At 49.3% G+C, this 23,401-nt stretch overlaps 1 protein-coding gene across 1 annotated transcript in view; it reads right to left on the bottom strand.

Annotated features, from left to right (window-relative positions):
* Nucleotides 1-2,885: 2,885 nt before the first annotated feature.
* LOC308581181 (uncharacterized protein) overlaps nt 2,886-23,401 on the bottom strand; it is a 50,604-nt gene continuing 30,088 nt past the window's right edge. The window contains exons 3-6 of the mRNA XM_081183706.1: nt 12,473-12,555; nt 6,628-6,759; nt 3,418-5,292; nt 2,886-3,150 (exon numbers count right to left, since the gene is read on the bottom strand). Of these exons, the coding sequence (XP_081039832.1) occupies nt 5,078-5,292; nt 6,628-6,759; nt 12,473-12,555 (430 nt within the window). The 3' untranslated portion in view covers nt 2,886-3,150; nt 3,418-5,077. The remainder of the gene's footprint in view (nt 3,151-3,417; nt 5,293-6,627; nt 6,760-12,472; nt 12,556-23,401) is intronic.

Raw genomic sequence — 23,401 nt, 5'->3', positions numbered from 1 at the left:
GGGAGTAAATGCTTAAATCAACGGTAGCAAAAACATTTAGACACCCAAAGGAAAATAGAAACCACCTCAGCAGTGTTATCTTAATGGCGGGGAGTATAATGCACAGCTTCAGGTCCCTTTTGCAAAGAGATAGTCGAAAGAACAACAACGTCCCAGCATGCACTTCACCTTCCTTTGACTCATCTCTGAAAAGACCCTTTTGACTGACAGTCCAGAACTTGAGATACACTGCTGGGACAATCCTGACCTCTCTCTCTCTCCGCAGTTGTTGACATATTTGTTGTTTCTTTGTGAAATGAGGATTGATTAAAAGTTATTTAAAACGACAACAGCAACAGTGTCCCCGCACCTCGTTCTGAAATCTCGCAGAGAAAAGCGCTGCCTTCTACTCCCAACCCCAGAAATGAACCATCCCTTTGACAGAATCAAAAGCGTACAGAGATCTAGGACAGGCATAGGCAAACTCAGCCCTCCAGATGTTTTTGGGACTACAATTCTCATCATCCCTGACCACAGTTCCTGTTAGCTAGGGATGATGGGAGTTGTAGTCCCAAAACATCTGGAGGGCCGAGTTTGCCTATGCCTGATCTAGGAGGGTCACACTCCTCTGTCTCTCTTTCTCAGGGTAGGTTTGAGGTCCCCAACGTGGTGCCCTCAGAAACCCTCCATGCTCACCAAAGCCATCTGTCCTCCCCCACTTTTTTTTTTTAAAAAAAGAGGAACTTTTTTGGTTGGAAGGGATCTCTGTTTTTTTATGGGATGTCACCTGCTTTCTTTGTCTTGTTTTTTTGAGGGGCGGCAGGTTCTTTTGTTTCCGAACATCACTCGCTTTTCTTCTGTGAAATGGGTATTTTTGTGGTGGCCACAGCCGTTTATCGATTTTTCAGATGTGCTACCAGGCACAAAAAGGTTGGGTATACCTGTTGGAGGAAATCAGCCAATCCGGCCTGAAGCTGGATTAAAACTGGTTGTCATCCCTCAAGCTGCCTTGAGCGTTTTGCCAAAGATTGTTCCACCATTGAGTAAAACAATGAGAGATAAGGAACTGGCCTGCAGTTCTTTTCAGTTTAAGGGGATCAATGAATACCAAAGGGGGTCCAGAGACCACTAGCCTAGTCTTGTTGTCTTGTTGCGTTGGATGGGTTTCGGTTAGTAAGGCTCGAGGAGCAGGACAAAGTGCTTGGATATTTATTTATTTTTTACATGACACCCTAAATTCACTCCTTGACATGGGAAATCAGCCTTGTGATTAGGGCGCTTCCCTCCCCACCGACACCTTTTGAATAGCTTTGCCACTGTTTCTAACTTTATTCTCTTCTCTCGTACATCTTCCCAGCATTTGCGTATTTCAGTACCACCTCAGCTCTGACCACTATGTCCCGGTGAAACAGGAATAGGGAACCTTCGCCTTGGAAATGCTGTTGGAAGCTGATGTTCCCTCATTCCTGGCGAGACTTTTCCCTCAGCCTATCTGTTGTGCTGTTGCTGGATGGGAAAACCTGTCACATCCCCTCAGGTGGCTTACCCATTTGAACTCCCATTAGCCCCAGCCAGCAGGGCCTACAGACAGTGACAGTGGGAGTTGTAGTTCAGCAACATTTGTGGTGCCTGGGTGAGCAGCAAACATATGTGTGGTATTTCATCAAATACACCCTGCAGGATGGCTTCTGCAGACAATACCTCTGGTGCAAGGCCAGGCCTCCAGGGCACCTGTTCACATTCAGAGCAGCAACGTGGGGAAGGGGAAGTTGGAGGCGTTTATTTTGCTCCCACAATGGTCCACAGCAGCACCATGCCTTGTGGCTTCCCCCGCAGAGAATCCTAGGAACTGCAGTTCCTCACACAGCCACAACGCCCAGCACGCTTCAGAAATGACAGCTCCCAGGTGGGGAAAGCCATGTCTTTAGAATTGCCATTAGACAAAGACAGGGAATTGTCTCAGGTGGTTCATTCTGAGTGGGCAAAAGATTGTTGCCTTTTCACTGGCAGGGAGGAGGAGAGGTTCTTGTGGGATTTTCTACCTCAGAGGTGTGAATGTGTGTGTGTGTGGACTGTGCAAACCTTTCAATCTATGTTTCTCTCAGTTTCTCATTTTCCCCAGTCTTAAAGGTTACCAGACGTCCCCATTTACAAATCAGCTAGCAGTTCGAAAGCACGTCAAAGTGCAAGTAGATAAATAGGTACCACTCCGTCGGGAAGGTAAAGGGCGTTTCCATGCGCTGCTCTGGTTCGCCAGAAGTGGCTTAGTCTTGCTGGCCACATGACCTGGAAGCTGTACGCCGGCTCCCTCGGCCAATAAAGCGAGATATGCACCGCAACCCCAGAGTCAGTCACGACTGCACCTAATGGTCAGGGGTCCCTTTACCTTTTACCCCTATCATTTCCACTATCATTCCGACGGAAGTTGAAAAGTACCCCTGGATTCATCGAAAAAACCTCTGGTAACCTTATCTTAAAGTCATGCCTCGTTTTCACATGCTCAGTGGTTGTAAAAGAAAAGAAAAGAAGTCTTCATGAGAATTCATCTACACTTTGCAAAGCATCCCTCGTGATCTAACGCATTTATGAATATAGTTTTGGCTAATATATGCATTTTTCTCTCACATATGTGTCATTTGTACACACTGCTCGGTTGGAGAACTGAACTGCACAATTCACAGGGGTGCAAATATTGAAGGGTGGCTGTCGTTTGGTTCGCACATTGTCTCGGAAAGTATGACTTGGGCATGTCTACCTTTAAATGTGAACTGAACTGAATTTCCTCCTCCTGCCTCTTCATGCATCTCCTTTGACCTTGTTCTTGTTGCTGTCACACCGGCTACCTGGCAAAAGAATCATGCTCTCGGGCTCATATGGGTCCCTTCAGCAAAACAATACTTGCAAGGAACATTTTAAATGTTTTAATTGGGAATTGTAGATAGACAAACAGAAACATACATGGTCTTTTTAGTGCACCAGCACTCTGTTCATAAGAGACGTTGTTTCTACAGTATTATAATAATGGTATTTTTGAAGGCTAGTGGTGTAGACATATGCACACCAATTTTGAGAAAGGTTTTCTTTCTTGAAAGCTCCAGACACGTCTAAGAGCTTGTGCAGGGTTGCAATCTGGGAAATTGTGCTGGTGAGAGCCTGCGATATAGGCTAACCCTATGAAGTACCGTCTTTTTTGCTCTATAAGACTCACTTTTTCCCTCCTAAAAAGTAAGGGGAAATGTGTGCGCGTCTTATGGAGCGAATGCAGGCTGCACAGCTATCCCAGAAGCCAGAAGAGCAAGAGGGATTGCTGCTTTCACTGCGCAGCGATCCCTCTTGCTGTTCTGGCTTCTGAGATTCAGAATATTTTTTTTCTTGTTTTCCTCCTCCAAAAACAAGGTGCGTCTTGTGGTCTGGTGCATCTTATAGAGCGAAAAATACGGTAGTCTGTGTTTAAACCAGGGGTGGGTAACCTCTAGTTCATGGGCCAGTCCTGGCCTGTTAGGGAGGGGAATTTGGCCCATGAGGCTATTTTAAGGAAACCATGCCTACCTTCCCCTCCAATGAGGGGGTGACGCCAGCTGATGGGACATGGTTTGATCCTGCGTTGACTGCACGGACCGGTTTCACAGCTGAGCACTTGTAGGTGCAGTCAAACTGAGCAGGATTTAGTCCCTGCTCATCAACCGACCAGCGGGGGTTAGGTTTGGTGAGACATTCCTGTTCTTCTGCTGGGAACAGGAACACACAGTCAAGGCTCAGGTGTGAGGCTGTTTGAAAGCCCTTTTGCAAACAGCCCCGACTGCTCTGCTCTTTAAACCTCCCATTTTCAGAGATTCAAAGAGAAGTACCCCCTGTGAAGCAGGTCAGTGTTATTATCACTTCCATGTTGCCATTTAGCAGGGGCACCGACATTGGGCCCCACATTGTGGCTGTCCAATGTTGGCGTGCGCCCTGCAGTGCCATAATGAGGTTGTGATGTGACGTGAGGCCGGAACACGTGCACAGTGCCATGCTGTCATGATAGCACAGTGCACGTGTTCTGGTGCTGCGGCAGTGACTGGATCGGGGCCTCTGCCTCCACGCGCCACCTCTCACAACCACCTACTGCCTTACCTCTAGTGCTCAGGCCCTGTCTCCGCCATGGCAGGTGGTGCACAGAGGCGGCCACAGCGGCAGCAGTCATGGCAGGGGGTGGAGGCCTGGCACCCACAGCAAAAAAAGTGTGGGTGCCCGGGCCCCTTGGGGCCCCTGGGGTCCCCTGGAGATGGTGCCAGTCAGAGAGTGCTAGAGAATAAGGGACCTGGTTATTCCGAGTTCCTCATTCTGCGTTCCTAGCTGAGGCCACATTTGAACCAGGAAGTTTTGCGCCCTGTGGCTCGTGCGCTTTCAGACTGACCCTACACATGTTTACTCGAAAGGAAGTCCCAATGAATTGAATGGGGTTTGCTTTCAAGAAGGCATGCCTGGGATTGCAGCCTTAACTACTGTGCTATGTCATGAAATCTGATCACCTTGTGAGGTTCTAAGAAGTTCCCCCAAAATCTTTTGTATGGGCAAAAGTAGCTCGCAAATCCCAGACCAAAGGACGGACGGACGCTTGTGTGATTTGCAGCACTTCAGGAACTTCAGGAACCGTACACCAGGGGGCGCCACCCAACCAACTCACTGCCATGGCAATGTTTGGGAAGCAGCCATAACTCATCGTGTTATAACTGGTCGTGAAGCGGCTTTTATCTCTTGTCAATAAATAAAATAAATACGATAGGGACCTGCTGTCAGAAGCTCTACAGAGCCACGGCCAGTCACTGGAGACAGAAGTGGGGCAGATGAGCAGCAGTTTCCTGCATCTGTAGGAAACTTGACAGATCACCTCTGGTATGGAGATAATAAACAAACTGGTTTGTTTAGAGGGCTAATTTGTGGGCCAGAAGGTAAAGACAGAAATATAAACCGGGAGTGACATTGTAGATACAAAATTGTGTCCATTATGAGAAACAGGGCCTTGGCTGTTTTGGAGACGGAGGGAGACATGAGCAAGGGGAGACGGTCACTGTGGGGAGCGGGTAAGTTTCCTTACAGGGCGGGCATGTTCTGGGTCTCACAAGAGGTAGGCAAGCAGCATGGTCAGGATGGTGGCCACGCAGACGAAGGGGAGGCGGGGTGCCCCGGAGTAGTCGCCGTTGCAGTAGTCGGTGTTGCAGCAGGAGTAGGTGACGCGGAAAGGATTGTTGGAGTAGCTGATTCTCTCCAAGCCAGTGCACTTCCCGACAGAGACGCAGCCCTTCCCGTAGATGGATTCGTGGACTTTATAATCTGCAAGAAGCAAGCGGGTGCAAAGTTACAAGGGCCGCAGCTCAGCGGCAGAGGTTCTGCCTTGCAAGCGGAAGGCTCCGGGTTCAATCCCTGGCGTCTAAAGGTAGGGCTGGGGAAGAGTTCTGCCCGAAATCCCAGAAAGCTGGTGCCGGTCCGTTTAGACAGTGCTGAGCTAGATGGACCAGTTGTCCAACTCAATATAACACAGTACAGTGGTACCTTGGGTTACATACGCTTCAGGTTACATATGCTTCAGGTTACAGACTCCACTAACCCAGAAATAGTACCTTGGGTTAAGAACTTTGCTTCAGGATGAGAACAGAAATCATGCTCTGGCAGCACGGCAGCAGCAGGAGTCCCAATTAGCTAAAGTGGTGCTTCAGGTTAAGAACGGACCTCCGGAACGAATTAAATACTTAACCCGAGGTACCACTGTACATATGTTCCTACAGAGGTTGAGGATCGGCAGGACGTACCGGGGCTGATAGATACTCCTGATGATAATGGGAGAGCATAGGCATGCTAAGCCAGAAAATTTGCCATGAGAGACGAAGCCTGAGGGGGAATGAGATCATTGCACTGCACCCAGAATGCAAGCACAGGTCTCGCCTAATCCCCATCTTTAAAAAGGGATTTTACAGAGGCTGGCTTGGAAAGGGGGATTTAGACACATGACAGCTCTCTCTATGACCTCCAGAAGCAGAGGCAGTATATATATTGTATAGTAATTATTAGGGAACACAGTGGCATAGCGTGGACTGCCAGCGCCCGGGGCAGGCAAGCCACAGACACTGCTGAAGTGATCCCTCCTCTGGAGCCAGGCGGGGCTGCACAGCGCTGCTTAAATGCCCGCCCACACAGGGCAGAGTTTGATCGGCCAATGCGGCCCTTGATGGGTGAATTCCCCTGATGCCCGCAGAGAGGCTGCACTGGGATCACCCCTTGCCCGCCTCCCTCCATCCTTGCCCATTCACCATGGGCCTGATCTGCTTCCGCAACTGTGTGGGGAGAACAGGATGCTGAGCGAAAAAGCAAGCACCTCCGCTGTTGCTGACCCCTGCCAGGGACAGCAAGGCCAGGCCAGACTCTGGGACCCAGAGACCCCCAGCAGCAGGCAGGGAAGGACGAGGAGCCAGGGAGAGGGCCTGCCAGGACGTGCCTGGGCGGTGGCCATGCCTGCCTCCTGCCAGCCTGCCGACTGGAGTAGACACTCGGTCCGACCTGCAGGGTACCCGTGAAGCCCCACGCCACCTCCGGGCAGCCCATGGCTGCACACGAGCTTCCTGACTGGAGGCTGGAGGGAGAGAAGCCCACCCCTGGGACAGTGGCACTAACCTGAATGCCCTCTGATGGTGCTGCAGGTCTCTCCTTCATTGCAGGTCACACTCGCCTCTGAGCAGGGTTGATCGAAGTCGCATTTGAAGCAATGGAGCACTGTTCTCGGCTCCGTGGTGTTTTGGCCCAGGGCTAAAGTGAGGAAAAAGGGAGAATCATGCCGTGATACGCAGACCCTGCCTTCCAAGTGCGGAGAAACCTCCAGGGTCCCAGCACATGCCCTCAGGGTCTGGGCCATAGCTGTCAAGTGTCCCTTATTTGGCGGTACAGTCCCTTGTCCCAGCGCTGTGTCCCGCTGCTGTCCCTTATTGATGATGTCCCTTAAATTTCCCGGGTTTCAAAGGAAGCAGCTCCTCTCCCTCCCTCCCTGCCGGCCAGGGAGGAGGAAGGCTCCAACTGTGTTGCTTGGCTGCCCGCCCCCCCCTCCGGCCTCCTCTCACCAGCCTCGGCCCCCGGGAGCCCCTCCCCGCCAGGACTGCGGAGCCTTGAGAGGAGAGCGAGGGCAACCATAGAGAAAGCAGTTCAGAGAGAGGAGAAGGAGGCGGAGGCGCAGGCAGGTGTTCTAAGGGCTAACCATAGAGGGGGAAAGCGGAGGAAGGACCGCAAGCGCTTCTCCCATAGATTTGTAGTGGTAGACTAGCATAGATGGTCTGATCTGCGGGTTTACTTCGGGCGCTATTTCCCCCCCCTTCCTCCCGCCCCGCCTGATGGAACTGAGAGCTGCAGATGGAGCACAAGAGAAAAGATACAGAACTGCAACAGCATCTTCGTAGCTTGGACTTCGTTTTGCGCAAAAAGTGGTTGCTGCTTGTAGTTATTTAATTGCAGTGTTTCATCGGCTGGTGTCTTGAGCAGCAACCTCTGGAAACGAAGGGCTAAAAACCGGCGCTGCTCTGCCAAATCATCTGGTCCCTTTTAGCTTCGTATTTCAGCTGGTTGACTAAAATCCCTTATTTTGGCTGCTGATCCCTTATTTTCGAGGCTGCTGGTCCCTTATTTTCAAATCTGCAAGTTGACAGCTATGGTCTGGGCTCCTTAGAACAAAGGTCGTCGGAGCGGGCGCTCCTGCCTTTGCGGTGCTTGGTTTGATCTGCACAGAGTTGCAAGCTTGCAAACCGCTTTGAGGTTCTTTTCGCGATCGAGCGGCAGGTGCATTTTGTGACATGAAGAAGTGAAACGCGGCGCTGAGCTCAAAGCACTGACCATCCCAAACTGCTTCCCCTTTAAGTTTTCCCTTGGGTTCTGCCCAGAGAGGAAGTCTCAAGCCTCTACAGACACATCCGTACCACAGATTTTAATATTGGGAGGACTGTAATTCTGTAAGGCTCATAACGGCAAACAAATAAACCGAAGCCTCCTTCTTGGTTTTCCCAGAAACGCCTGTTTGGCCATTGTGGGGGAAATGATGAGATAGACAGAATCTGATCTGATCCAGGGAACCAACAGGTCTCTCTTTTAATCCCCATTTAGGCCTTTATTTGGGTACAAACGGGCTCGGTCCAGTATACCTGAAGGAGCATCTCCACCACCATCGTTCTACCTGGACACAGAGGTCCAGCGTCAAGGGCCTTCTGGCGGTTCCCTCATTGCGAGAAGCAAAGCTGCAGGGAACCAGGCAGAGGGCCTTCTCGGTAGTGGCGCCCGCCCTGTGGAACGCCCTCCCATCAGATGTCAAACAGATAAACAACTACCAGACATTTAGAAGACATCTGAAGGCAGCCCTTTTCAGGGAAGTTTGACATTTTAATGTATTTTTAATCTTTGTTGGAAGCCGCCCAGAGTGGCTGGGGAACAAATAATTTATTATTATTATTATTATTATTATTATTATTATTATTATTATTACAAATGAAGAGAGAGCTCAACCGTGTTGTGTTCTTTAGCCCCACTTGGGAGCTCTTCAAGTTCCAACGCCCCCATTTGTGCAGAGCCTGCACACATAAAAACTGAAGATCACCCCAGGTCCTCCTCCCTGCTAGACCTGGGATCTGCCGTTCACCCCGATTACTGGATTGTGTGCCTGGGAGAAGCAACCTCAGCTCTTTTCGTACTCGAAACCTGACTATGCAGATGTCAGGGGTGGGGCCCTGGGGAATGACTTTAGCTGACCTCACATGTACACACCTCGGTTTTCTTTTGCACTTGAAGGAGTGCTTCGGCAGGATTCCTGTACTCTGAGAACTCCCTGGGGAGGGACAAGTTAAATCGCACTGCCACTCACCTCACCTTGACGCCTGCCTGCCGGTTCTTTTTTTGGCGACTTCCTTGTGGTTATGCAATTTGGATATGTCTGGGCTGAAGTGCTTGTTCTTTGAAGCTACTTAGCTTCTTAAAAAAAAACCCCTTCTCTTTATCTCTCCCTCTCTCTCAAGGTAGGGGGCACAGGAAAGGCACTTAGGGTTCCTCAGAAAGCAGAGTCAAGAGTGCTGAAGATCCAGCCCTCCCGGCGCGATCTTGCTGAGGAACACAGTGCACTTCGACTCTTCCCACACTGGAAAGGACAATTGTTGGGAGGAGACCTGACCTCCTCCACCCCCTCAACGTTCAGGAGACCTGGCTCCTTACCCCCAGATATTGAGGGGATCCCAAGACCCCTCAGCCCCCTGTAGCTACTGCAATGCACTATATGTGGGGCTACCTTTGAAGGTGAAACTACAACTAATCCAGAATGCAGCAGCTAGACTGGTGACTGGGAGCAGCCACCAAGACCACATAACACTGGTCTTGAAAGACCTACACTGGCTCCCAGTACATTTCCGAGCACAATTCAAAGCATTGGTGCTGATCTTTCAAGCCCTAAACGGCCTCAGTCCAGTATATCTGAAGGAGCGTCTCCACCCCCATCGTTCTGCCCAGACACTGAGGTCCAGCGCTGAGGGCCTTCTGGTGGTTCCCTTCCTGTTAGAAGTGAAGGTACAGGGAACCAGGCAGAGGACCTTCTCGGTAGTGACACCCACCCTGTGGAACGCCCTCCCACCAGATGTCAAAGAGAAAAACAACTACCAGACTTTTAGACGACATCTGAAGGTAGCCCTGTTTAGGGAAGCTTTTAATGTTTGATGCTTTTAATGTTTGATGTATTTTAATATTGTGTTGGAAGCCGCCCAGAGTGGCTGGGGAAACCCAGCCAGATGGGCGGGGTATAAAGAATAAATTATTATTATTATTATAGCTGGTGACATGCCCACAATCTAATTCCGTTTTCAGTGTTTCTCCATCTTGGGTCCCCAGCTGTCGTTGGACTGCACTTCCTATCAACCCTAGCTAGCAGGACCAGGGGTATTTCTAAATTTGCATTTGCTAATGATCATTTTGTGCAAATATATGTCTTTATCTGGGGTGATGCGTTTTCTCTCTTTCGGCAAAGCTCGGTGTGTGTGTGTGTGTGTGTGTGTGTGTGTGTGTGTTTGTCACCCTCCCCAAGAGGCTGGTGGTGAGATCAGCTAGAGGAGCGTTGCAATTGAGAAAGTGGAAGGCAGGGAAAGCGCAAATCTCCCCTCTCTTGCCTGAGGCTTCTAGCATTCATGTTATAGCCGCTTTATCATACAAAATGAGCAGAAGATAAGAAGAGGCTGCTGGATCAGGCCAGAGGCTCATCTTCGTCCAGTATCCTTTTCTGACAGTGGCCCGTTGGAAGCCAGAAAGCAGAACCTCAATTCTGTGTCCAGGGCAGCTGTCTACCAGCTCCATCTGGTACGCAGGCTGAGACCCTACCTGCCCGTGGACTGTTTTGCCAGAGTGGTGCATGCTCTAGTTATCTCCCGCTTGGACTACTGCAATGCGCTCTACGTGGGGCTACCTTTGAAGGTGACCCGGAAACTGCAATTAATCCAGAATGCAGCAGCTAGACTGGTGACTGGGAGCAGCCACCGAGACCACATAACACCGGTCTTGAAAGACCTACACTGGCTCCCAGTATGTTTCCGAGCACAATTCAAAGTGTTGGTGCTGAGCTTTTAAGCCCTAAATGGCCTCAGTCCAGTATACCTGAAGGAGTGCCTCCACCCTCATCATTCTGCCCGGACACTGAGATCCATCGCCGAGGGCCTTCTGGCGGTTCCCTCATTGCGAGAAGTGAGGTTACCGGGAACCAGGCAGAGGGCCTTCTCGGTAGTGGCGCCCGCCCTGTGGAACACCCTCCCATCAGATGTCAAGGAAATAAACAACTACCAGACTTTTAGAAGACATCTGAAGGCAGCCCTGTTTAGGGAAGCTTTTAATGTTTAATAGACTATTGTATTTTGATATTCTGTTAACACTCAATTGGGAGCCACCCAGAGTGGCTGGGGAAACTCAGCCAGATGGGCGGGGTATAAATAATAAATTATTATTATTATTATATTTCCAGAAACTGCTATTCAGAAGCATTCAGAGCACAGCCATCATGACAAGTAGCCATCAATAGCCTTGTCCTCCATAAATTTGTCCTATCCTCTTTTAAGGAGAGGGAAGCAGCAGACTCACTCCAGTCAGGCAGCAGTTCAAGGACTCTCTTACACCAGATCTCCAGGGAGAAATATCCCTGTACACATTTTCAGTAGGTCCTTTGGATGTTTGCAATGACATGGAGGGGTGATGGAAGACATGCTTGTGGTTGACCATGGCCAGAGGCCAAAGTGGACTTAGATACCAAAATCCCAAAGGAGCAGAAAAGACTATTTATGTATGCGACCACGGGCTGCACAGATGTTACTGGTCCGAAAGATGGAAATAATGTAAAGTTCCTACCAGAGAAGAATGGCAAATGAAGTTGATGGACTATGCTGAAATGGCTAAAATGACTGGAAGAGTCAGAAATCAGGAAGACCAAAATTTTAACAAGGGATGGGGAAATTTATAAGTTATCTTAAAGACTACTGTGAACAGTTAAAATCGTTAGTAGGATTGGAATATCACTTGTAGTTTAAGGCTGATTCTGAGCATAAAGGAAGAAGTAAAGGGTTTGGATTGTCATAAAAGATGCGGGAGGAACTGATTAATAATAGGACTCACATAGGGGAAGATGGAAGCCCTGGAGATTCATTGGAATCTTGCTTTATGATTTATGTTTGCTTTGTCTCTGCAAATTTTAAGTTGAAAAATCAAATAAACTGGTTTTTTTAAAGTGGGCTGAGCAACAAATGTACTGTATTTTTCGCTCTATAAGACGCACCAGACTACAAGACACACCTAGTTTTTGGAGGAGGAAAACAAGAAAAAAATATTCTGAATCCCCGAAGCCAGAACAGCAAGAGAGATTGCTGCGCAGTGAAAGCAGCGATCCCTCTTGCTGTTCTGGCTTCTGGGATAGCTGCGCAGCCTGCATTCGCTCCATAAGACGCAGACACATTTCCCCTTGCTTTTTAGGAGGGAAAAAGTGAGTCTTACAGAGCAAAAAATACGGTAAATTCATAGATTTATACATTCATAGGACTGTAGAGTTGGAAGAGACCACAAGGATCATCTCATTTAACTTGCTGTGATGCAGGAATCTTTTGCCAAAACTGAACCATTATTATGCAGTAGGCTAGTTTCTGCACACTCTCACATCTCCATCCAGGCAAGCAGAAAGCATTATTGGTGCTCAGAGATGGAGCCCAGCCACTCCAGGAGAGTGAGAACCAGGGTTAGTGAGAACCAAGCCATGGTCTGGGAAGAGGACCAGTTAGAGAGGCCTTTTGGGGGCTGCCTTTGGCTCCCCCCCCGATTTTGAGGTTCCCCTACCGCAGGTGTGCACAACCACAGCCTAAACCACCTGCCGACCTTGCATTTCACAGACCCTCACTGGAAATAAGCAACACCCACAGCTTACTGTCGGGTGTGCAAGTCTGGTCCAAGCGGCCTTCCACCTCCCAGCTCTTCTTACCTATTTGTAAGATGGATGCTGTGAGAAGCAAGGCAGCGGCAGCTCTCCCGGCCATAGTCCTGAAATATTCACAACGGAGGCAACTGGAAGGTAGACGGGTAGAAAAATGACACCTCTTGAGGAGCTGCGAAAAACGCCAGCCACAGATCTGTTGCTACACGGGCTGGAGCGGAATCATGACAGCCCTATATATTGCAGCGGCAGTCCTCTGTCACAACCTCGGTGTCTTCGAGCTGACAGTGGGTGGAGATTAGTTTATTGTACCAGACACACCCTTTTCATCTTGGTGTTGAGTTCTGCCGTGGCCAAGCATGTGATGAGACACCCTCAGTAGGTGTGCATCACATGAGCCTTGGAGGTACTTTTTGCCAACCTCAAGCAATTTTTCTTTTCTTTTGGCATGTTCCGGATTGTTTTACAACTTCTTCTTTTCTTCTGTGCTATTTTAAGCTGCTTTTAATTAACAATGTGCAGAACGCTCCCCATCTTGTGAAACTGTCACGGTTTGCCAGAGTTTCCACGCTCGTCTCGAGTTTTGGTATGGACAGTGATTTAAGTATGCACGGGTGTGAATTATTTATGTCTTTTAAAAAGGTTTTTATTTATACTTTTCAAATTTATACATTTCATTAGTTTTACAACCATTTTAACATTTCAATGCTTCACTTCCTTCCCCCTCTTTCAGGGGTTCCTTAAATTTATTTTTTAAAAATATATTCTGCATATCCAAATTCATTTAATTTGCTCATTCAATGATGTACTTTAAATTTATACTCTTGTGAAACGGCAGGTTATTGCAATGATCCTGCCAATGTTTTTATCTGTTTGCAACTTATCTGTAAATATTCAATAAACCATTTCCATTCGTTTATTTAAAAAGTTTGTTATCTTAAGTTCTTATTCTTCCGGTTAAGTTTCACCACTTCTGTGATTCCACAAGTTTTTGTGTCCATTCTTCCTTTGCTGGGACTTCTGCTTCTTTCCATTTCGGGGCGAGTAGCATTCTTGCCGCTGTAGTTGCATATGTAAATAAATTTCTATACAGTTTAGGTAGTTCTGTCCCTATAATTCACACAAGATTATTTATGTCTTAGTATACTTGGGACGTGGATGGCGCTGTGGGTTAAACCACAGAGCCTAGGACTTGCTGATCAGAAGACCGGCGGTTCAAATCCCTGCGACGGGGTGAGCTCCTGTTGTTTGGTCCCTGCCCCTGCCAACCTAGCAGGTTGAAAGCACATCAAAGTGCAAGTAGATAAATAGGTACCGCTCTAGCGGGAAGGTAAACAGCGTTTCCGAGTGCTGCTCTGGTTCGCCAGAAGTGGCTTAGTCATGCTGGCCACATGACCTGGAAGCTGTACACCGGCTCCCTCGGCCAATAAAGCGAGATGAGCGTCGCAACCCCAGAGTCGGTCACGACTGGGCCTAATGGTCAGGGGTCCCTTTACCTTTTTTTTTTTAAGATAATATTTATTAGAATTTTAGAAATAATAAAAGGTTACAAAATTTAAACATAAAAAATAGAGTAGAAAAAAGAAAAAAAAGGATACAAAAATACCAAAAACAAAACACACAAAAAGTGAAAAACAGTTAAGAAAAAGAAAAATCAGTATTTCATGTCTTATAGTTCATTTACTTGTTTCCTGACTTCCTCACACCTCCCCTTTTGTATTCCCGTTTAAAAATTCCTTTCAGCAAATCCTTACCCTCTATCATTTATCTTTACTCAATATCTTAACCTATTATAACTATGTATTTTCAACCATTATCAATCCATATTTGCATATTCTTAATAATCTTTTTGCCAATACCACTTATTTTCCATTCCAACATCATTTTAACATTCATTAATTTTACAGTATTTCTGCAAGTAGTCTTTAAATTTCTTCCAATCCTCTTCCACCGACTCTTCTCCCTGGTCACGGATTCTGCCAGTCATTTCTGCCAGTTCCATGTAGTCCATCACCTTCATTTGCCATTCTTCCAGAGTGGGTAAATCTTGATCTTCCAATACTTTGCAATGAGTATTCTTGCTGCTGTTGCTGCATACATAAAAAAAAGTTCTGTCCTTCTTTGACACCAATTGGCCAACCATGCCCAGGAGAAAGGCCTCTGGTTTCTTCAGGAATGTATATTTAAATACCTTTTTCAATTCATTATATATCATTTCCCAGAAAGCCTTAATCCTAGAGCACGTCCACCAAAGGTGAAAGAATGCACCTTCAGTTTCCTTACATTTCCAACATTTGTTATCGGGCAGATGATACCTTTACCTTTTTATAGCCTTTGCGAACCTGGGACCACCCACAGCCATACCCCCCCCCCAACCGTCTCGTTTTAACCGGGACATCCCAGAAAAAAGAAGCTTCTGTTTGTATACCAGAATGCCGCGTTTAAGACTGGCACCCTGGCGCGAGTCAGCAGGGTTGCGCCTGACCCTGCTGACGAGTGTCAGAGCGCCTTCTGACATTGCTCTGACATTGCCAGGGACTTGCCAGGATGAAGTCCCTTTGCCCTGCCACATCCCATTGACTATTGGGATGGCGCGATGGCTCTCTCAATGGGACACACCAGAATGCCTCTGCGGGCCTTGCGGAGGGGGAACCGGCTAGATTTGGGACACAAAATGTCAGAACATATGCCCACAGCTCCCATTGGCCCCAGTCAATATATTCTCAATGACCCAAAGCACCAACTGGAAGAGCCCAAGGCTTGGACTTGGGGATCGAGGGAGATTCGTCTCAAGTGGGTCCCTCGAGTCAGCATGGAGGGGCTTCATGAAGACTGTGAGGAGACTAAGTTTTGGGGAAATGGGAGAAGGGCGTTGTATGTGAACTGAGAGGAATAAAACCTGTGCCAAAGGAGTGACTATTTCAGTTTGTTTTTTATGTGGGCACGACTAATTAGCCACTTCTCATAACCCTCATTATTTTGGGCCCAAAAGCAACAAAGGCTTGTGACATCTTATTGCCCAAGCCAAGTGACTCCCACAGCTGGGCAGACACCTCAGGTTACCGACCGAGCCAAGCAACACCCAAACTATTGGGGTGTTTGAACCACAGCAGGGCTGAATATGCCCCCCGTACATTTTTGTAGAGCCATCCTGTCCCCCTCATAAAAGGAAGCATCAGGTGTGTGAGGTGGGTTTGAAAAATGAAAATCTTTGCAGAGGGTGGTAGTGGAGGCAGCCATTTTCTGCAGGTGCCCCAAGCATAGCTGTCAACTTTTCCCTTTTCTTGCGAGGAATCCTATTCGGAATAAGGGAATTTCCCTTCAAAAAAGGAAAACGTTGACAGCTATGGCCCCAAGAGGCATCTGGGAGGCCAAAATGAGAACAGGTTGCTGGACTTGATGGCCTTTGCAGACCCTCCAAGTGCCCCCATTTTCCAGGGACAGTCATGAATTTACAGAGGCCATCCCAGTTTCTGCTTTGATCCCAGAACGTTCCGCTTTTCCTCAGGACTTTCCTATTTTCATCGGAGAAATGTTGGAGAGTATGGAGTTATGAGGCCCCCAAGCCAAGGAGATAACTATACAAACTTTAGAAGACATCTGAAGGCAGCGCTGTTTGTTAATGTTTAATGTTTTATTATGTTTTTATATATGTTGGAAGCTGCCCAGAATGTCTGGGGCAACCCAATCAGATGGGCAGAGTATTAATTGAATAATAATAATAATAATAATAATAATAATAATAATAATAATAATACAGTGGTACCTTGGTTTTCGAATGTAATCTGTTCTAGAAGACCGTTGGAGTTGTGAGATGTTCGAAAGCCTCAATGCAATACGGAAAACTCAATACGGAAGCTGCAAAGCATGTTCGAATTCCAAAAAGTGTTCGAAAAACGAAGCATTTACTTCCAGGTTTACGGCGTTTGAAAACTGAAATGTTTGTCAACAGAGACGTTCGAAAACCATGGAACCACTGTAGTAATAATAATAATAATAATAATAATAATAATAATAATAATAATAGTATAGGATAGGATAGGATAGGATACCTCTATTTTCATCGGAGAAATGTTGGAGGGTATGCCTTTGGCAGAGATCTTTTTACGTTATTTTACCAGCAAAATTCACACCCAAGGCCGAATTTCCTGGTACCTCCAAGTTTCTCAATCTGATCAATTTTCCCTGCTGACAACGGTACCTCCATCTTGTTTGCGTCCAACTTTTTCTGACCCAAAACTGGGACACACATCTTCCTGGATGTGTTCCTAGACAAGTCACATGACCCACACCTTGCTCCCACTTTTTTTTATGGGGGGGGGGGACCAAGAGTGCAGCAGAACAGAGTGTGAGATTGAGGCACCCAAAATGTCCGCCGAGATCTCACGTAAAAAAACTGGAGGTCCCTTTCTCCCCGGGACTCTTGGAAGATGTGCATCCACTGCGGGCATTAAGCTTCATCTTCATGGTGTTGCTGTAAGAATAAAATGGGGAGTGGGAGAACCACTTGAAGGAAAGGTGGGTGTAATGGGTATGAGTTATTCGTGCGTAAACTGCCGCCTCTCTAGGCTTAATTGCCTTGGTTAAACTGTTCTGACTGCACAGCCCATCTCCACGTGGCTGTCTCAGTCGCTGGCGGAATCTGTCTGTGGGCATTTCTTAAACCTTTTCCAGCATAGAAGCTGTCTGACTCCCAGTCGCCTCCTCCTCTCACTGCGCGGGAGTCTTCTGCGCAGGGAGGGCATGGGTAGTGGAGGGCCTGTGCTCTCCTCACTGATCTCCAGAGAAGAATCCCGGAGCTCTCCCTCCGCTTCCCCCATTTGCCCCCCTTTATCCTTGGTGTTGCGCTGATTTCCTTCTACCAAGCTGCTTCTCCCCCTGGTGCTGGGTCCTTCGCCCGCAGAATCTGGGAGCCTCCCCTTCGCCTCTCGCTCTGATGTCAGTTCCCTGACAGTGGTCTATAAAGGGAATCAGTGGTAAAAGTTGCTGAGAGGTCCAGGAAGATAAAACAGGATTGCATTTGCTTTTTCTCCCAGCTAAGATGGCCGACAAGAGTGATCAACACAGCTTTGATCCCCAATCTGCTATAAGCCAGGCTGAAAGGGGGTTGGATAAACTGTTGCCCAGGAAATCCTGCTTTGGACAGAGATCACTCTCTCAAGCATCTTGCTTTAAAAGGGGAGATTAGGGAACACCCAATAATGGGAGAAAATCCTGGGATGCAGGTAAGGGTTTGTTTTGTTTTTTTTAAAAAAAGAAAAAGTTGGCTCACAACAGCCAAGAGTTATACGTCACCAGAAAAGAATAAATGCTTCACCAAAACGACAACAAGTATTTGAGTAAAATTTACCTGTTCTGATTTACAGTCACCAACATATGAGTACCCAGGACCTCATTTTGTTTTTATTTATCAAAAATAAAGGTAAAGGTAAAGGGACCCCTGACCATTAGGTCCAGTCGTGGCTGACTCTGGGGTTGTGGCGCTCATCTCGCTTTACTGGCCGAGGGAGCCGGCATAAAGCTTCCGGGTCATGTGGCCAGCATGACTAATCCACTTCTGGCAAACCAGAACAGCGCATGGAAACACCGTTTACCTTCCCGCCGGAGTGGTACCTATTTATCTACTTGCACTTTGACGTGCTTTCGAACTACTAGGTTGGCAGGAGCAGGGGCTGAGCAACAGGAGCTCACCCTGTCACGGGGATTTGAACCGCCGACCTTCTGACCAGCAAGCCCTTTTACATATAGATGTGACTTTAGAAGCACCAGGAGGAATTTAACATCACGTTGCTAGAAATGTTCACCTGCGTGAGTATTTCAGCATTCCCTGATGGCAGTATCTCCCCTTTTCTCCCAGCCACCCCATTCTGTTCTGAAGGGGGTGGGGTTCTGCCGACCCCCTCCAAGACAATTTGGGGAGGTGGGGGCATGGGGGTGGAGAGATGTGGGGGAAAGCCTTGTGGCTCTAGCAGACCCCCTCATGTGAGTTTCTGCCAATAGGACCAATTAGCAGAACCTGGCCCATTTTGTTGTTGTCGTTTAGTCGTTTGGTCGTGTCCGACTCTTCATGACCCCATGGACCAGAGCACGCCAGGCACTCCTGTCTTTCATGGCCTCCCGCAGTTTGGTCAGACTCATGCTGGTAGCTTCGAGAACACTGTCCAACCATCTCATCCTCTGTCGTCCCCTTCTCCTTGTGCCCTCCATCTTTCCCAACATCAGGGTCTTTTCCAGGGAGTCTTCTCTTCTCCTGAGGTGGCCAAAGTATTGGAGCTTCAGCTTCACTATCTGTCCTTCTAGTGAGCACTCAGGGCTGATTTCCTTAAGAATGGAGAGGTTTGATCTTCTTGCAGTCCATGGGACTCTTGAGTCTCCTCCAGCACCATAATTCAAAAGCATCAATTCTTTGACGATCAGCCTTCTGTATGGTCCAGCTCTCACTTCCATACATCACTACTGGGAAAATCATAGCTTTAACTATACGGACCTTTGTTGGCAAGGTGATGTCTCTGCTTTTTAAGATGCTGTCTAGGTTTGTCACTGCTTTCCTCCCAAGAAGCAGGCGTCTTTTAATTTCGTGACTACTGTCACCATCTGCCGTGATCATGGAGCCCAAGAAAGTAAAATCTTTCACTGACTCCATTTCTTCCCCTTCTATTTGCCAGGAGGTGATGGGACCAGTGGCCATGATCTTCCTTTTTTTGATGTTGAGCTTCAGACCTGGCCCAGTTACTATCATTTAAATGAAAATACAGTTGTACCTTGGTTCTGGAACGCCTTGAGATTTGAACGTTTTGCCTACCAAATGCCGCAAACCCAGAAGTGAGTGTTCCGGTTTGCGAATGTTTTTTGGAAGCCAAATGTCCAACACAGCTTCCGCAGCTTCCGATTGGCTGCAGGAAGCTCCTGCGCCTTGGTTTTCGAACATTTTTGGAAGTCGAATGGATGAATCCCATTTGAGAACCAAAGTATGACTGTAAATCTCATAATAAAAAAAATCCTTCCAGTAGCACCTTAAAGACCAACTAAGTTAGTTCTTGGTATGAGCTTTCGTGTGCATGCACACTTCTTCAGATACACTTTTCTCATGTGAGCTTCTGGCTTGTGTTCCTGCCCACTCCAGCTGTGTTCTCCCTTCTTGTGGTACACACACACACACACACACACATGGGCTCCAGCCGCGGGAGCTCTCTGAGGCCTCTGCGAATGCCGGGAGGAAAGCTGATTGTGATTGCGGAAGAGGACTGAAATATACTCAGAGTCGCAAAGTGATTTCATGCTCTTTAATCAGCTCATAGTGGTGAGGAGTAATGAATGAATGTCCCCTCACAGTATCTGCTTTATATACATTATTTACACAATGGGCTGCACATGATTGGCTAATTCCGGAATTCTACTGTAAGCCAATCAGGTTGTGGATTCACTTCTATCTGGAGCAGGATTGGGTGGTTCCTGCCAACCAATCATACTGCTGCATTGTTCTAGGACCAATCAGACTGCTGCATTCTGAATCCTATTGTTCTAGGACTAATCAGACTGCTGCAATTTGGATCCTATTGTTCTAGGACCAATCAGACTGCTTCAGTTTGGATCCTATTCAACTCAGTACATAACACCCCTCCCCTCTAAGTTCCAGTCCTGCCCGGGAGGTCGCATTCATAGTCCTCAAGGTATGCCGGCGGCCTACGTGTGCGTTGCGGCCTGTGGTGTTCCCTGGTCCGGGGTTCAGGTTCTGGCTCGTGTTCCAAGGATGCTGGCTGTGATGGGGTTGTTTGGTCTGGTGCAACCGGCTCGCTCAGTCGTGGTTCTGGTTCTGGTGTCCTTTCAGCCTCACGGGTCCTCTCTGTATTTACTGATTCTGCCTCTCCTGCTGGCCCCTCCTGCTCTATGGGCCTCACTGCCCCGCTGTTCCCGTGGGACTCCTCTGACCTGTCCTCCTCCTGGGTTTCTCCCGGGAATCGTCGCCGTATCTGGTCGCAGTGGCGGCGCCAGCATTGTCCCCCATCCGTTAGCACCTCGTACGACACGGGGCCAGTGACCCTGGTGACTGTGGCGGGTACCCATGCTGGGCCTGCCCCAAAATTCTTTGCGTACACTGGGTCCTGGGCCTCGAAGGTCCGGGGGTTCCTGCCTTCCCCCACCACTACCTCATCCTGAGCTCTATCGGGGTGAAGGCGGTCCAATCTGATTGCAAGGCGCCGACCCATTAGTAGTTCAGCGGGGCTCCGGCCCGTCGTTGAGCTGGGGGTGCTGTGCTGTGCTAGAAGGAATGTGGCAAGGCGGTACTCCCAGTCCCCTTGCGTCATGCGGCGAAGGGTGTCCTTGGTGGTCCGCACCATGCGTTCTGCTTGGCCATTGGTGGCAGGGTGGAACGGCGCCGAACGGATGTGGCGGATGGCGTTCTGTGCTGTGAAGGTTTGGAATTCTCCTGACATAAATGCAGTCCCGTTGTCTGAGACGAGAGTGTCAGGGAGCCCGTGGGTTGCAAACAGCCTGCGTAGTACTCGGATGGCTGCGGACGTGGAAGTGGATGGTACCAGTGCGACTTCCAGCCATTTGGTGTAGGAGTCCACCACTATGAAGAATGTTTTCCCCTGAAAGGGGCCAGCGAAATCCACATGCAGGCGTGACCATGGTGCTCGGGCGGACTCCCAGGACTGGACTGGGGCCCTTGGGGGATCTGGGCGGGATTCTTGGCAGGCCTGGCAGTGTTTGACCCAGGCCTCTATCTCGCCATCGATCCCCGGCCACCACACATAACTCCTGGCAAGGGCCTTCATTCTTACTACCCCTGGATGTGTCTCGTGTAGGGCTGTGAGGACCCTTTTGCGGAGGGGCTGGGGAACAACGACTCTGCTTCCCCATAACAGGCACCCCTTGTGGGCCGACATGCAAGCCAAGCAACGGCTTGTGGTCAGTCACCACGGTGAAGGGCCGCCCGTACAAGAAATCATGGAATTTTTTTACTCCCTTCACGATTGCCAGACCCTCCTTGTCAATTTGCGAGTAGTTCCGCTCGGTTGCGTTGAGTGTCTGGGAAAAGTACGCCACCGGTACCTCTCTTCCATCCGGGAGTTGGTGCCCCAGGACAGCGCCAATGCCATAGGGTGAGGCGTCGCATGCTAGCACCACCGGCAGCCTCTCGTCAAAGTGTGCCAAGACAGAGTTTGAGACAAGCAAGTCCTTGACTGCCTGGAATGCGGCCTCCTGGCGCTGGCCCCACACCCAAGGGGCCCGCTTGTCCAGGAGTCTGTGTAGGGGCTCTGCTACCGCCGCCTTGTGGGGAAGGAAGGAATGGTAAAAGTTCAATAGTCCCAAGAAGGCCTGAAGTTCAGTCTTGCTCTTGGGCGCTGGGGCATCACAAATGGCCCGTACCTTGTCCCCAGTTGGGTGGACCCCTTCTGCGTCCACCATAAATCCCAGAAAGTCCACCTGAGGCACTCCTAGTAGACATTTTTCCCGCTTCACCTTGAGACCCGCCGTCTGGAAACGGTGCAGAACGGTGCGGAGGCGGTCCTCAAACTCCTCTGGTGTGGGCCCGGCAATCAACACATCATCGAAGAAGGGGGTGACACCAGGAATCCCTTTAAGGAGAGAGTCCATTAGATTCTGGAATATGCCTGGTGCCACGCTGACCCCGAATTGCAGCCGCTTTACCCTGAACGCTCCTCTGTGCGTCACAATCGTCTGTGCCTCTGCTGTGGCCTCATCTACTGGCAGCTGTTGATATGCTTGGGCCAAGTCCAGCTTGCCAAAAATTTTCGACCCAGCCAGGGTGGCAAGGACATGGCTGACCACTGGCACTGGGTATGCGTGGGCCGTGAGGGCCTTGTTTATGGTACATTTGTAGTCTGCACAGATGCGGACCGAACCATTAGGCTTGACGGGTGTGACAATTGGAGTTTCCCAGGGGGCATTAGGCACCGGCTCCAGCACTCCTTGCTCCACGAGTCGGTCCAATTCCTCGTCTATGCGGGGTTTCAAGGCGAACGGGACCCGGCGGGCCTTGAGCCTGACCGGTCGTACTGCGGGGTCAAGCTGTAGCGCAATGGGGGGGCCCGTATACTGTCCCAATTTCCCGTCGAAAACCCCTGGAAATTCCTTGCATATGGCGTCCACGTCCACTTGTATGCTAGTGTGGTTCACCCCGGTGACAGCTAGCCCCAGTGGTCCAAACCATGCCAATCCCAGTAAGCTAATGTAGGGGCCCTTGACCACAAGCAAGTCCAGTTGCCGCGTCCGCCCTCGGTATTGCACCCTGAAGGTCCCCACCCCCATTGTGGGGACCTTACGTTTCTGGAAGTCCCGTATGGTGAATGGGGCCGGCCTGAGTTTGGGACCCCCAGTAGGACACAGTTTCCTTAAGGTCTTTGCCGAGATTATGGATAGAGTTGAACCCGTGTCAAGCTCCATGCGGCATGGGGCCCCCTCTATCTGTACCTCTACATAAATTTTCTCTACGTTGGGGTGGGGCAACTGGTATACCTGGCAGTCCGTGAGCTCTGTCGAGTTGCCTTGGTGCGCTGGGCCCCGGGACCTGGGGCTCTTGTGTTGGTCATCTGATGCCTGGTGTCGGGTGGGCCGAGCCCGACACACCCGGGCGATGTGTCCCGATTTTCTGCACTGCCTGCACTCTGCGTTGCGGAAACGGCAGGTCCTCCTCTCGTGACTCTCCCCGCAGCTTGCGCAGTTTCCTCCTTCTCGTCGAGGCAGCTGTGGTCTGTGCGCTGCTTGAGTGCGCTGCTGTACTCGGTGCACCTCCTCCCTGTCGGATCCTGAGTCGTCGGTGAGGTCTTCATGGTGGACCCTCGGTTGGGATGGCAGGCTCGGCCGTGCCTCTTGCGTCGACCTCTTGGCAGCTTCTGTTGCCAGGGCCTCCTCCAGAGCGACCTGGAACGTTAGGTCCTTCTTAGCGTAGAGGCGTCGTTGCAGCTTCTCATCCTTCAGGCCACCGACGAGGCGGTCACGAAGCATGTT

This window comes from Podarcis bocagei, assembly GCF_964188305.1.
Source record: "Podarcis bocagei genome assembly, chromosome: 2".
Lineage (NCBI taxonomy): Eukaryota > Metazoa > Chordata > Lepidosauria > Squamata > Lacertidae > Podarcis > Podarcis bocagei.
The sequence above is the reverse complement of the archived record's forward strand: the minus strand, read 5'-3'. Positions and strand labels throughout refer to the sequence as shown.